The sequence below is a fragment of the Camellia sinensis genome, chromosome 5 (genome assembly GCF_055761805.1).
Source record: "Camellia sinensis isolate YWXY chromosome 5, ASM5576180v1, whole genome shotgun sequence".
NCBI classification, from domain to species: Eukaryota; Viridiplantae; Streptophyta; class Magnoliopsida; order Ericales; family Theaceae; genus Camellia; species Camellia sinensis.
The window spans coordinates 81,084,389-81,095,289 of NC_138965.1; the positions used below are offsets into that span (position 1 = coordinate 81,084,389).

A 10,901-nucleotide genomic window follows, 5' to 3' on the forward strand; every position below is an offset into this window, starting at 1 on the left:
AATTGATTCCGGATCCACACACTCTTTTGTGACATATGCATTTGCATCTAGACTGAATAGACCTTTAGAATTACTGCCATACCTGCTATGTGTGTCGGCTCCATCTGGGAAATTTGTATTGTGTGAATCTATATACCGGTTTTGTGATATGCGTGTTGAGGATGCTATCCTATATGTAGATTTGCTGCCCTTGAACTTTAGGCATTTTGATGTAATTTTGGGCATGGATTGGTTGACCAAGTATTGTGCTACCATCGATTGTGTGACAAAACGAGTTGTATTTAAACCACCAGAACATAAAGAGATTGTGTTTGTGGGTAATGGGGTAGTGCCTCCACCTTATTTGATATCTGTAATGAAAGCATTTAAACTGATCAGGAAGGGGTTTATTCGACCTAGCACTTCGCCATGGGGTGCACCAGTGTTGTTCGTGAAAAAGAATGATGGAACTTTGCGTTTGTGCATCGACTACCGAGAATTGAACAAGGTAACAATAAAGAACAAATATCCCCTACCCCGTATTGATGACTTATTTGACCAGTTGCAGGGAATACCAGTGTTTTCCAAGATTGATTTGAGATCCGGGTATCATCAGCTGAAAGTTAAGGCAGAGGATGTTGAGAAAACCGCATTCAGAACAAGGTATGGACATTTTGAGTTTCTTGTTATGCCATTTGGAGTGACTAATGCTCCGACAGCATTTATGGACCTAATGAACCGAATTTTTAAAACCTACCTTGACGAATTTGTTGTGGTTTTTATTGATGATATTTTGATATATTCTAAAGATAGACTTGAACATGAACATCATTTGAGAACGGTCTTACAAATACTCCGGGAAAGGAAATTATTTGCTAAACTAAAGAAATGTGAGTTTTGGTTGGATGAAGTTGTTTTCTTAGGGCATGTGATCAACTAGGAGGGAATTTCAGTGGACCCACAGAAAATAGAGGCAATTCACTACTACAAAAACAGATAAAGATCACACTTTTTTTGTGTAATGTATGTTATTTAATCACACCTTTTAAATTTTATTAAAGTGTGATCTTTTGGAGTGTGATTAAAAGTGGTCATTTTTAATCACACCTTTTAGGTGTGCTTAAAAATATTTAGATCACACCTTTTAAGTGTGATTAAAAATATTTAGATCACACTTTTTAAGTGTGATCTTTGGAAGTGTGATTAAAAATGGTCATTTTTAATCACACTTTTTAAGTGTGATTAATAACATTTAGATCACACATTTTAAGTGTGATTAATTATATTTGCATCACATCTTTTAAGTGTGATTAATAACATTTAGATCACATCTTTTAAGTGTGATTAATAACTAATGAAATTTGTGATAAAAAAAGGATTCGACATATTTGAAAAATAATCAATATTATTTTTGTATACACATTTGAAGAATGTAATACACACTATATACTATATTTTGAATCATAACCATATATTGAATAGAATAACGTCATATATTTCATAAATGGAAATTAAATATTCAAAACTATATACAAAGGAATTAAATAAAAAAAAATTAACTGTGCTTACATATATTAAACAAGTTCTTTAATTCTTGGACCATATTTTGCATCTCTCCAAAAAATTCTGACCTGAAAAATGAAAACACAAATTAATCCAAAAACCGCTGATGCATATGAATAAACTAAAAAGTTAATTCAGCAAACCAAAATAGGAACATTAATCATTTCTGCTTGATCTTAATCCTTTTGGAAATAACTTCCCTGTTAACAATTAGATGCCATAGCAGTCAATGACATTGTAATTAGGAGGTCACTAATGAGCACAGTATTTAAAAATGAGAAATCTTAATACAGCTTGTGTACGATCTTTTTGTGAATGCATTTTATTATTACTGTTGAACCATAATTCTAGGTACCCATACATAAATAAATAAAAACTCCAGAATTTACTCCTTTTTTTTTTGTGGGGGGTGGGGAGGGGTTATTATCACCAGCAGCAGTAGGTTTTGGAGAAGCAGAGGCTGCATTTTCTTTTGCACCTTTGGAGGAAAAACAAGAGAAAATAGCTACCCATTTCATGCATGTCTGTCTACCAAAGAATAAGTGCAAACACTAACAGATGGCACAAGCGTATGAAAAATCATAAAGAAAATACATTATTATCTCAAAATACCTGGCCAAGCATTAGTAGTCATATAAGAGACCTAGGATTGAATCCTACCAGGTTGAAGGGATTATGGGGCATGGGGAGGCCTACTGACGTCCCTCCCCCCCTGGAAAAAAGTGTACATGAATTTTGAAATTTCCCACAGATGGCACGGGATGAAATTGGGAAATGAAAAGCGAGAACAAGAATAGCTGAATACCTCATTGCATGGTAAAGTGGCCTATACCATATGACATATGAAAGAGGGCATCCAAGTAGAGCATAGATTGTTGCCAGGAAAAATATTTTTACACCTGGAAATAGTGACCACGTCAGAAGTTCTATATTGTAACCTGTCAACACTTTTATGCATATGCCCAAAGTACGGAAGAAAAGAAAATATTAGAAACCTTACCTTCACCTCTAATCCAACAAACTATCACAGCAATAACATTAAATACAAGGCAAAGAACTATGCCTGCAATGGCAAGTGGGGTAAAGGGGAAAAAAAATATCAGTGAAACAGGCTAAGTTATATATAAAAGAAATGCAGATCAATTGAAGTCTTCTTACCAAAGTTATATCAGAAAGACTATAAATGAAAAAGGGAGGAAAAAAATTTACTCTTGTATCATCCAATTTCGAATATTAACCTTGCAAGACTTCTTTCTGGTGGTGGTCGTGATGGTGGAGGTGGTGTAGGAATAAGCAGATTAAGTCACTTTAGTTGTCATGAAACTATCCTCTATATTTAATCTCAACTAAAACATATAATAAATCATGCTGGACGATCAGCACTTCATTGATATTCAGGCAGTCAATAAAGTAAAAAAACAGTAATTTGATCATGAGTATTCATATATCAAAAACTCATCTATGAAAAATGAACAGGTGATGAGTATTGATTTTTGCTTTATTTTATTATTTCATTCATTTGGCAGCCCAGAGGCAGGGAGGGGGTGTTTCTTAAAGAAAGCAACTAGCTAAGACAGCAGTATTGCCAGTATATGGTGATCAAACTCAGAAGTCGACACATAAAAGGAATAAGGAAAATGCTCAAATTAGAAAAATGAAGCCATCTATACCTAACCAACTTGCAAAAGCCAGATACTGCAACTTCTGAGCGTGAACAAGAATTTCATTGCCTATATCATGATGAATAATTGGGAAACATGGAGGCCAGTTTTTATCATCTGAAGCGACACCAGCTGAAAATGCAATATTAGAAGAAATAAATCAGAAAAATATCATTATCCAGGAAAAGCATATAAAACTATTCTCAAAGCAATATATACGTATTGGCCTTCATCTCATGGCTTACCACTGGAAACAGTATCTTCCCTTCGTTTAATTTCCTGAAAAATATAGCATGCATCAGTACTATTGAAAACAAGTATATAAATATCTTAAAAAGTGTACACAATCAATATATATATTGCGATAATGGCAACATCTAAAGAAGTCGTCATCAAATCATGAAGAACTCTGGTTGTTATTTTGAAGGCAGTCAAATAAGTAATTTACAAATAAGAAAATACAAACAGATTTATGAGGTACAGTTGCAAGTATATTCTCGATAATGAAAGGCAAAACTAACACGTTCTCTCCTTTTTAGATCCACTTCCCAAGCTGCAAGTTCCTTCTCTTTTTTCTTAGGATCCTGCCATATCACACCACATGATATACAACTCAGTGCTCCCAATACTATGAAACAATATAAATTCAAACTGTAAATTGATTACATTCATTGAATCCAACGGTATATCAACAGTTGCATCATGTTTTTGGCCAAAACCCAGTGTTTGAGCAACCATTTGAGGAATGCGTGACTTTGGAGCAGCACTGCCATTCTGCATACAAGGGACAATTTGGATGGCCTGATGATCAATATGAATAATGAAAACAGGTTAAAAATAATATAAAAACAAAAATCCAAAATTGCATGATGCATCTTGTAGTCATAAAAACAACGAGAATTAAAGTATATATATATATATATATCAGCTTAGTAAATAATGCATTAACTGGTACTTGCAGTGGCTACAAATAACCTAGTTGTGTACTGTTCATACAATAACTTAGTACATTTATCATTGAGAAGGGTTGTCATCGTTTCACCTGCCAAACAAAAATCAATTGTTATCATTAGAAGCTAAAAAGAGAAAAGAAAAACAAAAGCACAAAACATAAAAACCAAAATATTGAGTTACTTGAATTGGCATATTTAGGTGACCAATAACTAAATATCAGCTGGTTCATTCATGATATGAGATAGGAACTCTAACTTAATTGACAAAAAGGCATGGAATGCTCAGATTCTAAAGATCTCTGCATCTGATAGCTCGGCTACCAAAACATAACAATCAAAAAACTATATGCCTTTGACATACCATTTGCTTTTCAAACAGAGAACTGAGGTTGAGACCCTAAGATTTAGATATAAGTATTCAAAAGCGTTCATAGAGACAGGATTCACAGGTTGTTCTTCTCGTCTTTCCACGACAAGGTTTTGAGTGTCCTGTACATCAAAACAAAAATCACAATTAAAGTCACCCCCAATGCCCTATTCCTCAATACTAACCGAAAGGGTAGATGATCAAATATTTTTTGACTGAAATTGTAAGCAAGATATAGTTACCCTTGATTCATTAAAAATAGCATCCACATCGTCGAGACTAACATCCTCGTTTGCAAAAATAGGAGGCTTATATCCCTTCTTAAACCACTCATTCTCAATGACCTTCACAATGGTAATGCGCTGTTTATACAATGAAATAACATTTGCAAAGCATTGGATACTCACCTCACAGATAAGTTCCACCAACTATGGTAGTGGTAAGAGTGGTTATAAAATTTGTTTCAAATTGGATGTCTAACACCATAATCACCAAATTTCATCTAAACCCAATTTCTACAATAGGCATAATCAATTGCATTAAATTGTAACATGGTAAGAAATTCTTTTTTTTTTTTTGGTCAAGGAAAATAGAACTAAATGACCAAATTATCAACATAAGAGTGAAATTACAATAACTACAAGGGTAATTTGCCTTTAAAATTAAAGACCAAACGTAGCACTCAAATACTACAATTAAGCTTTTCATATCAAGGCAAGAGACTGATAGCCAGATTCATGCAACATATAAAATTCATTCAGTGAACTTGCAAACTTCACTTCTTTTTGGCACAACTTCCCTGTTAATGGATATGTTTTAAAGTCTTACACACATGAGATTCACATGTAATCCACTAATTATGAGTGTTTTTAAGGACAAATAACAAACATTTGCGAACAGAGGATCTTTCACCACTACAATTCAGGTTGGAGAAAGGAGAAAACCAACACAACAATACCCAAAACATAGATATTAAAGTACTTGGAAAAAATACTACTAGTAGTAGAGAAGTGGTATGAATGAAATCAAACTAGTAGCCAACAAGGATTTGCATGAGCACATCACCTCTCTTATGAGGCAGGGTGGGTCTCTGGCTGGGCTGGAGGAGGGTTATCCCACCGTCATCAGGAATTTAAAAGATTGGTTAACAGATTTAGCGACATTTACAAAAAAAAAAAATGCCACAAAAAATGTGGTTATATCTACTTTTTCTAGTAGTGAATAGAGAAGAATCTGAAAAATGTAGACATCCAATCTAAGCAGCAAGCATATCTCATCACACTGTGACTGAACAACTAGCATATACACAAGAATGAGATGCCTAGCAAGGCAAGAAATAGCTTTTTATATTAGTTTCTAGACTCACCAAAAAGAGAGGATATGAACCAAGCAACGAGCGGGGAAGTGCTGAAGTGAAGTACCAATAAAATGAGATGTGTCTAGAGAGTAAATATTGAGGAACAAATAAAATATGAATTTCACAAGATACTCTAGTTATGTCAAGGGTGTATTTTGATGAGAGTTTTGAGGAATTTATGACAAAAAAAGTATAATAGAAATCTGCACCATTCATGAATCAAGAGATCAAATAGATAAGAAAGAAAATATAAAGGTGCATATTACAACAAGATCAAACCCCAAGCCAAACACCACAAATAAAAGAAACATTTCAAAAAGGAAAAATTTCAAATTGTATATTTTATATAAAGGAAGAGCTGCCAACTGCTTGTACGACTGTCTAATCAAAGATCTAATTCAGAAACATTTCAAAAAGGAAAAATAAATAAATAATGAAACCGGAACCTTTCTTAAGGATGACTTTAAGTACTAAATAAAGAACAAGATCCACCAGAAAATCTATTCTTCATTTCAGAAAATGACAATGTACCAAGGTACTTTATTTTAAAAACTACCATGATGGTGATGGTAACCATGGTAGAATCTGTAAAAGTCCAATGCTAGCAATATCAAAGAACATAAATACATCCAAATGTATTCTTTTATTTTTTTCTACCTCCTATAAAGTATCTGTAGAAAATTTTGCAAATAACATATATGAGAATTCTAAATCTCCTCTTCATGAAATCAAATCTTTTAATTTCCTCCATTTTCTCAGCAACCTCACACCAAAAACACAACTTTTTTTCATTCAAAGATGAACATCAATAATCTGAATTTCATTTTCATTCCATTTCCACCATATATCAAAACATAAAACACAATATGTACACATTTATATTGTATAAAAACACATATACATACAGATGCACAAACACATCGATCTTAAGCATATGATTTGGAAATGAAGAGAGAGATAGATAGATAGAGAGAGAGAGAGAGAGAGAGAGAGAGAGAGAGAGAGAGACTCTAAATTAGAGGCTTTACCGGCCTGAGCTGGAGGGAGAGGCTTGGAGGGCAGCTTAGCCGGCTGAGTAGTGGCGACGGACTGAGCCGGAGCTGGGGCTTTCTTCGGAGGGGGAGGGAGCTTCTGGAGGAGCTGATTGGGGTCGTCGTTGTCATCATCGCCGAGAAGATCAAAAGGGTTTGTGGTCGCCATTGTTATATAGTTCGATATATGTTTTTACAGATACATAGCGATGTAAAAGCTCGAAGCTTTTGGAGTTTCAGAAGCAACCAGGAAACCCTAGTTATTGGTTAACTCCATAATTAGATCTTACAACAACAATAAACTTAGAGAGAGAGAAAGAGAGACAAAAATTGTGGGGGTCTGTAAACCCTAGCCGGAGCGGCAGAGATAAGTGTAAGTTGCGTAGTACAAGTCTTAAAAACCCTAGTGGGACTGTATGAGTGTGGTTGAATTTGGATCAGGATTGGTTTGGGCCCTTTTATATTGTTTACTCAAAATATTTGATTTTTGGGTGGTGTTTGGGAGGTTTGTGTGTTGAGTTTTTTTCTTTTTTCTTTTTTTCATTAGAAGATAAATTTTTGCAAAATTAAAAAAATAAATCTAAACAAAATATTACATCTAATTTCATAATTATTTTATTTTTTCTTTCACAAACATCACATCTAACCACAAAAAAACTTAACTATCTTTTCAAACACTAAAAAAAATTTCTCCAATAAAATCTTACAACTAAAAAAACTACATAAAAACTCACTTCCCAAACTACATAAAGGAAGATCTTTGATTTGGGAATTGTATATTTTATATAAAAATCAAATTGAAATATTTTATACAATCACACCTATTTAGGGAGTGTAATTAAATATATATATATATATATATATATAATTACACTAATTTAAAAAGTGTGATTAAAAAATATATAAATAATCACACTTTAATTAGAATGTGTGGTTAAAAATATATATATATATAATCACACTTATTTAAAAAGTGTGATTAAAAAGTAATAGTGTATATATAATCACACTTTATTTAGAAGATGTGATTCAAAAATATATAAATAATCACACTTTAATTAGAATGCGTGATTAAAAAATATATAAATAATCACACTTTAATTAGAATGTGTGATTAATATATATATATATATATATATATAATCACACTTGTTTAAAAAGTGTGATTAAAAAGTAGTAGTGTATATATAATCACACTTTAATTAGAAGGTGTGATTAAAAAATATATATATATATATATAATCACACTTAATTGAAAAGTGACATAAAAAATAAATATTATCACATTCAATCAAATTAAGTGTGATTAAAATACCAATCTAATTTTTTTTATCACACTTTCAATAAAAGTGAGATCTTTTTTTTGGTCAAAGTGTGATCTTTAACTATTTTTGTAGTAGTGATTGTGAATTGGCCTACACCGACAAATGTGACAGAAGTTCGCAGTTTCATGGGCTTGGCTGGTTACTACAGGAGGTTTGTGAAAAACTTTTCCAAGATAGATGTACCTCTTACCCAACTGACTCGCAAGGGGCAAATATTTGAATGAAATGACGAAAGAGAAGCTGTCTTTCATGAATTGAAAATGAGATTGACCACTGCACCAGTGTTGACACTACTGTCAGGTACGGAAAATTTTGTAATTTTCAGTGATGCATCTTATAAAGGTTTGGGTTGTGTGCTAATGCAGAACAGAAAGGTTATTGCTTATGCCTCCCGACAGTTGAGACTGCATGAGAAAAACTACCCAACAATGACTTAGAATTAGCCGCAGTCATTTTTGCTTTGAAAATCTGACGGCATTATCTGTATGGGGCAATGTGTGAAGTCTACACGGATCACAAAAGTCTGAAATACTTCTTTACGCAGAAGGAGTTGAATATGCGACAGACGAGATGGCTGGAACTGATAAAAGACTATGATCTAGAGATTCTGTATCACCCCGGGAAAGCTAACACAGTTGCTGATGCCTTGAGCAGAAAATCAACAGGGAGTATGGCTTGTTTGCTCACTGAACAGAGAGAGATCTTGCAAGATTTTGAGAAATTTGAAATTGAAGTGGTAATATGTGAACATGGTGGATTGATAGCCGCTATTACAGCCGAGCCGGCAATCATTGATGAAATTAAGCAGAAACAAAAAGAGGATGAATTCCTCAAGAAAGTGATTGATGAATTCGAGACAAGTCCGAAAGCAGAGTTCAATATTGTAAATGAAGTGTTGAGATTCCGAAACCGAATGTGCGTCCCAGACATTCCGGAACTAAAGATGAGGGTTTTAGATGAAGCCCGCAGATCCGTATTTGCTATGCATCAGGGTAACAATAAAATGTATCGGGATTTGAAACAAACCTATTGGTGGCCTAAAATGAAGAAAGAGATTGCAGAATATGTGTCCAAGTGTCTTCAGTGTCAGCAAGTTAAGGCTGAACATCAGAAACTAGGCGGTCTACTTCAAACTCTTCCTATTCCTGAATGGAAGTGAGAACATGTGACTATGGATTTCGTTGTTGTCCTACCTCAGACTTCTTGAGGTATGGATTCTATTTGGGTTGTAGTTGATAGACTGACTAAAGTGGCACATTTTCTTCTAGTTAGAACTACGCTTAATGCTTATAGATTGGCTACTATTTATGTTGATGAGATTGTCCGTTTACACGGAGTTCCGGTATCTATTGTGTCGGATAGAGATCCGAAATTTGTATCAAGATTGTGGAAGAGTTTGTAGGAAGCTATGGGGACAGAACTAAGATTCAGTACTGCATTCCACCCACAGACCGATGGGCAATCAGAACGAACAATACAGACTTTGGAAGATATGCTTCGGATGTGTGCTTTGGATTTTCAGGGGAGTTGGGAAGATTATTTGCCACTTGCAGAATTTGCTTATAATAATAGCTTCCACTCCAGCATCGGTATGGCACCATACGAGGCTTTGTATGGTAGAAGGTGTAGATCCCCTATTTGTTGGACAGAAGTCGGGGATAGAGCTTTACTTGGGCTTGAAATTGTGCAAGGCACTTCTGAAAAGATCAAAACCATTCGGCAAAGGCTCAAAATAGCTCAGGACCGACAAAAGAATTATGCAGATGTTCAACGAAGACCTCTTGAGTATGAGGTCAGTGACCATGTGTTTATTCGTGTGTACCCAATGAAAGGCCCAGTCAGGTTTGGAAAGAAGGGCAAGTTGTCGCTCCGTTACATCGGGCCGTTTCAGATTCTGGAAAGGCTCGGTCCAGTTGCCTATAGAGTTGCTTTGCCACCGGGATTTGAGCAAATCCATAATGTGTTTCATGTGTCGATGTTGAGGGGCTACCTCCGAGACCCGTTTCATGTGATTGACTATCACCGGGTAGCTATAGATGAAAATATGGAATACGCCGAATGGCCAGAATGAATTATTGATCGGCAAGTGAAACAATTGAGAAGCAAGTCTATCCCAGTGGTGAAAGTAGAATGGAAAGAACACTATAGGACGGATGCCACATGGGAGAAAGAGGATGAAATGCGCCTGCGATATTCACATTTGTTTCCCGACGAAGGTAAAATTAGTGTGAGGGACCAAACTTCCTAAAGAGGGGAAGACTGTGACACCCTTGTTCCATAATATGTTAATTGGTCCTTAATACGAGTATGACTATGTGTTTAATATGATTTTGTGTGCAATTATGTGAAAACATGTGTTTTGAATTTCTATCTGTCTACCGTAGGAATATCTGTTTGATCATCTGCTTTCCAAATTAAATTGAAGGCCTTATCGGACACCGAAACCGAAATTGATCGCGCCATTATGATTGGCATAATTTTTAGAGCCTACGGTGAAATTTAATCGAAAATTGATTCGGACCAGATTAAGTTGATTAAATTGGTGAATTAGTGCCCAATTATTTATTATTATTATATTGTGTTGAGTGGGGGCCTTGATACACTCTCCCTTACTTCCTTTGAACTCAAAAAAAAATCTGAGATATACAATTGTGAGAGAGAGAGG

The 10,901-nt window shown here is 34.7% G+C and overlaps 2 protein-coding genes across 3 annotated transcripts; both read right to left on the minus strand.

Moving 5' to 3' along the window:
• Nucleotides 1-2,042: 2,042 nt before the first annotated feature.
• On the minus strand, nucleotides 2,043-4,015 carry LOC145788751 (secretory carrier-associated membrane protein 4-like). 2 transcript variants are annotated; one of them, XM_082867962.1, is made up of 5 exons: nucleotides 3,870-4,015; nucleotides 3,725-3,787; nucleotides 3,449-3,482; nucleotides 3,213-3,335; nucleotides 2,043-2,441 (listed from the first exon to the last, which is right to left on the minus strand). In XM_082867962.1, the coding sequence occupies exons 1-5, from the start codon at nucleotides 3,981-3,983 to the stop codon at nucleotides 2,173-2,175; spliced, it is 603 nt and encodes a 200-aa protein (XP_082724088.1). In that variant the 5' UTR covers nucleotides 3,984-4,015; the 3' UTR covers nucleotides 2,043-2,172. The 2 variants fall into 2 exon arrangements, 1 of the variants encoding a protein (XP_082724088.1); XR_014328779.1 differs by having other exon boundaries at nucleotides 2,323-2,441; nucleotides 2,543-3,335.
• A 113-nt stretch (nucleotides 4,016-4,128) lies between these two features.
• On the minus strand, nucleotides 4,129-7,382 carry LOC114269584 (CBL-interacting serine/threonine-protein kinase 23-like). The gene is made up of 4 exons (XM_082867963.1): nucleotides 6,909-7,382; nucleotides 4,766-4,885; nucleotides 4,518-4,645; nucleotides 4,129-4,245 (listed from the first exon to the last, which is right to left on the minus strand). Exons 1-4 carry the CDS (start codon nucleotides 7,044-7,046, stop codon nucleotides 4,242-4,244), a joined length of 390 nt encoding a protein of 129 aa, XP_082724089.1. The 5' UTR covers nucleotides 7,047-7,382; the 3' UTR covers nucleotides 4,129-4,241.
• Nucleotides 7,383-10,901: the final 3,519 nt, after the last annotated feature.

Coding starts and splice junctions, on each gene's coding strand:
- LOC145788751 (XM_082867962.1), bottom strand. CDS start 3,983: ATGCAGAATGGCAGTGCTGCTCCAAAGTCACGCATTCCTCAAATGGTT. Junction 3,336..3,448: donor GGAAGATACTGTTTCCAGTG/GTAAGCCATGAG, acceptor TTGCATTTTCAG/CTGGTGTCGCTTCAGATGAT. Junction 2,442..3,212: donor GGCTTTTGCAAGTTGGTTAG/GTATAGATGGCT, acceptor CACTATTTCCAG/GTGTAAAAATATTTTTCCTG.
- LOC114269584 (XM_082867963.1), bottom strand. CDS start 7,046: ATGATGACAACGACGACCCCAATCAGCTCCTCCAGAAGCTCCCTCCCC. Junction 4,886..6,908: donor TCTCCCTCCAGCTCAGGCCG/GTAAAGCCTCTA, acceptor TTGTATAAACAG/CGCATTACCATTGTGAAGGT. Junction 4,646..4,765: donor CTATTTTTAATGAATCAAGG/GTAACTATATCT, acceptor TTTGATGTACAG/GACACTCAAAACCTTGTCGT.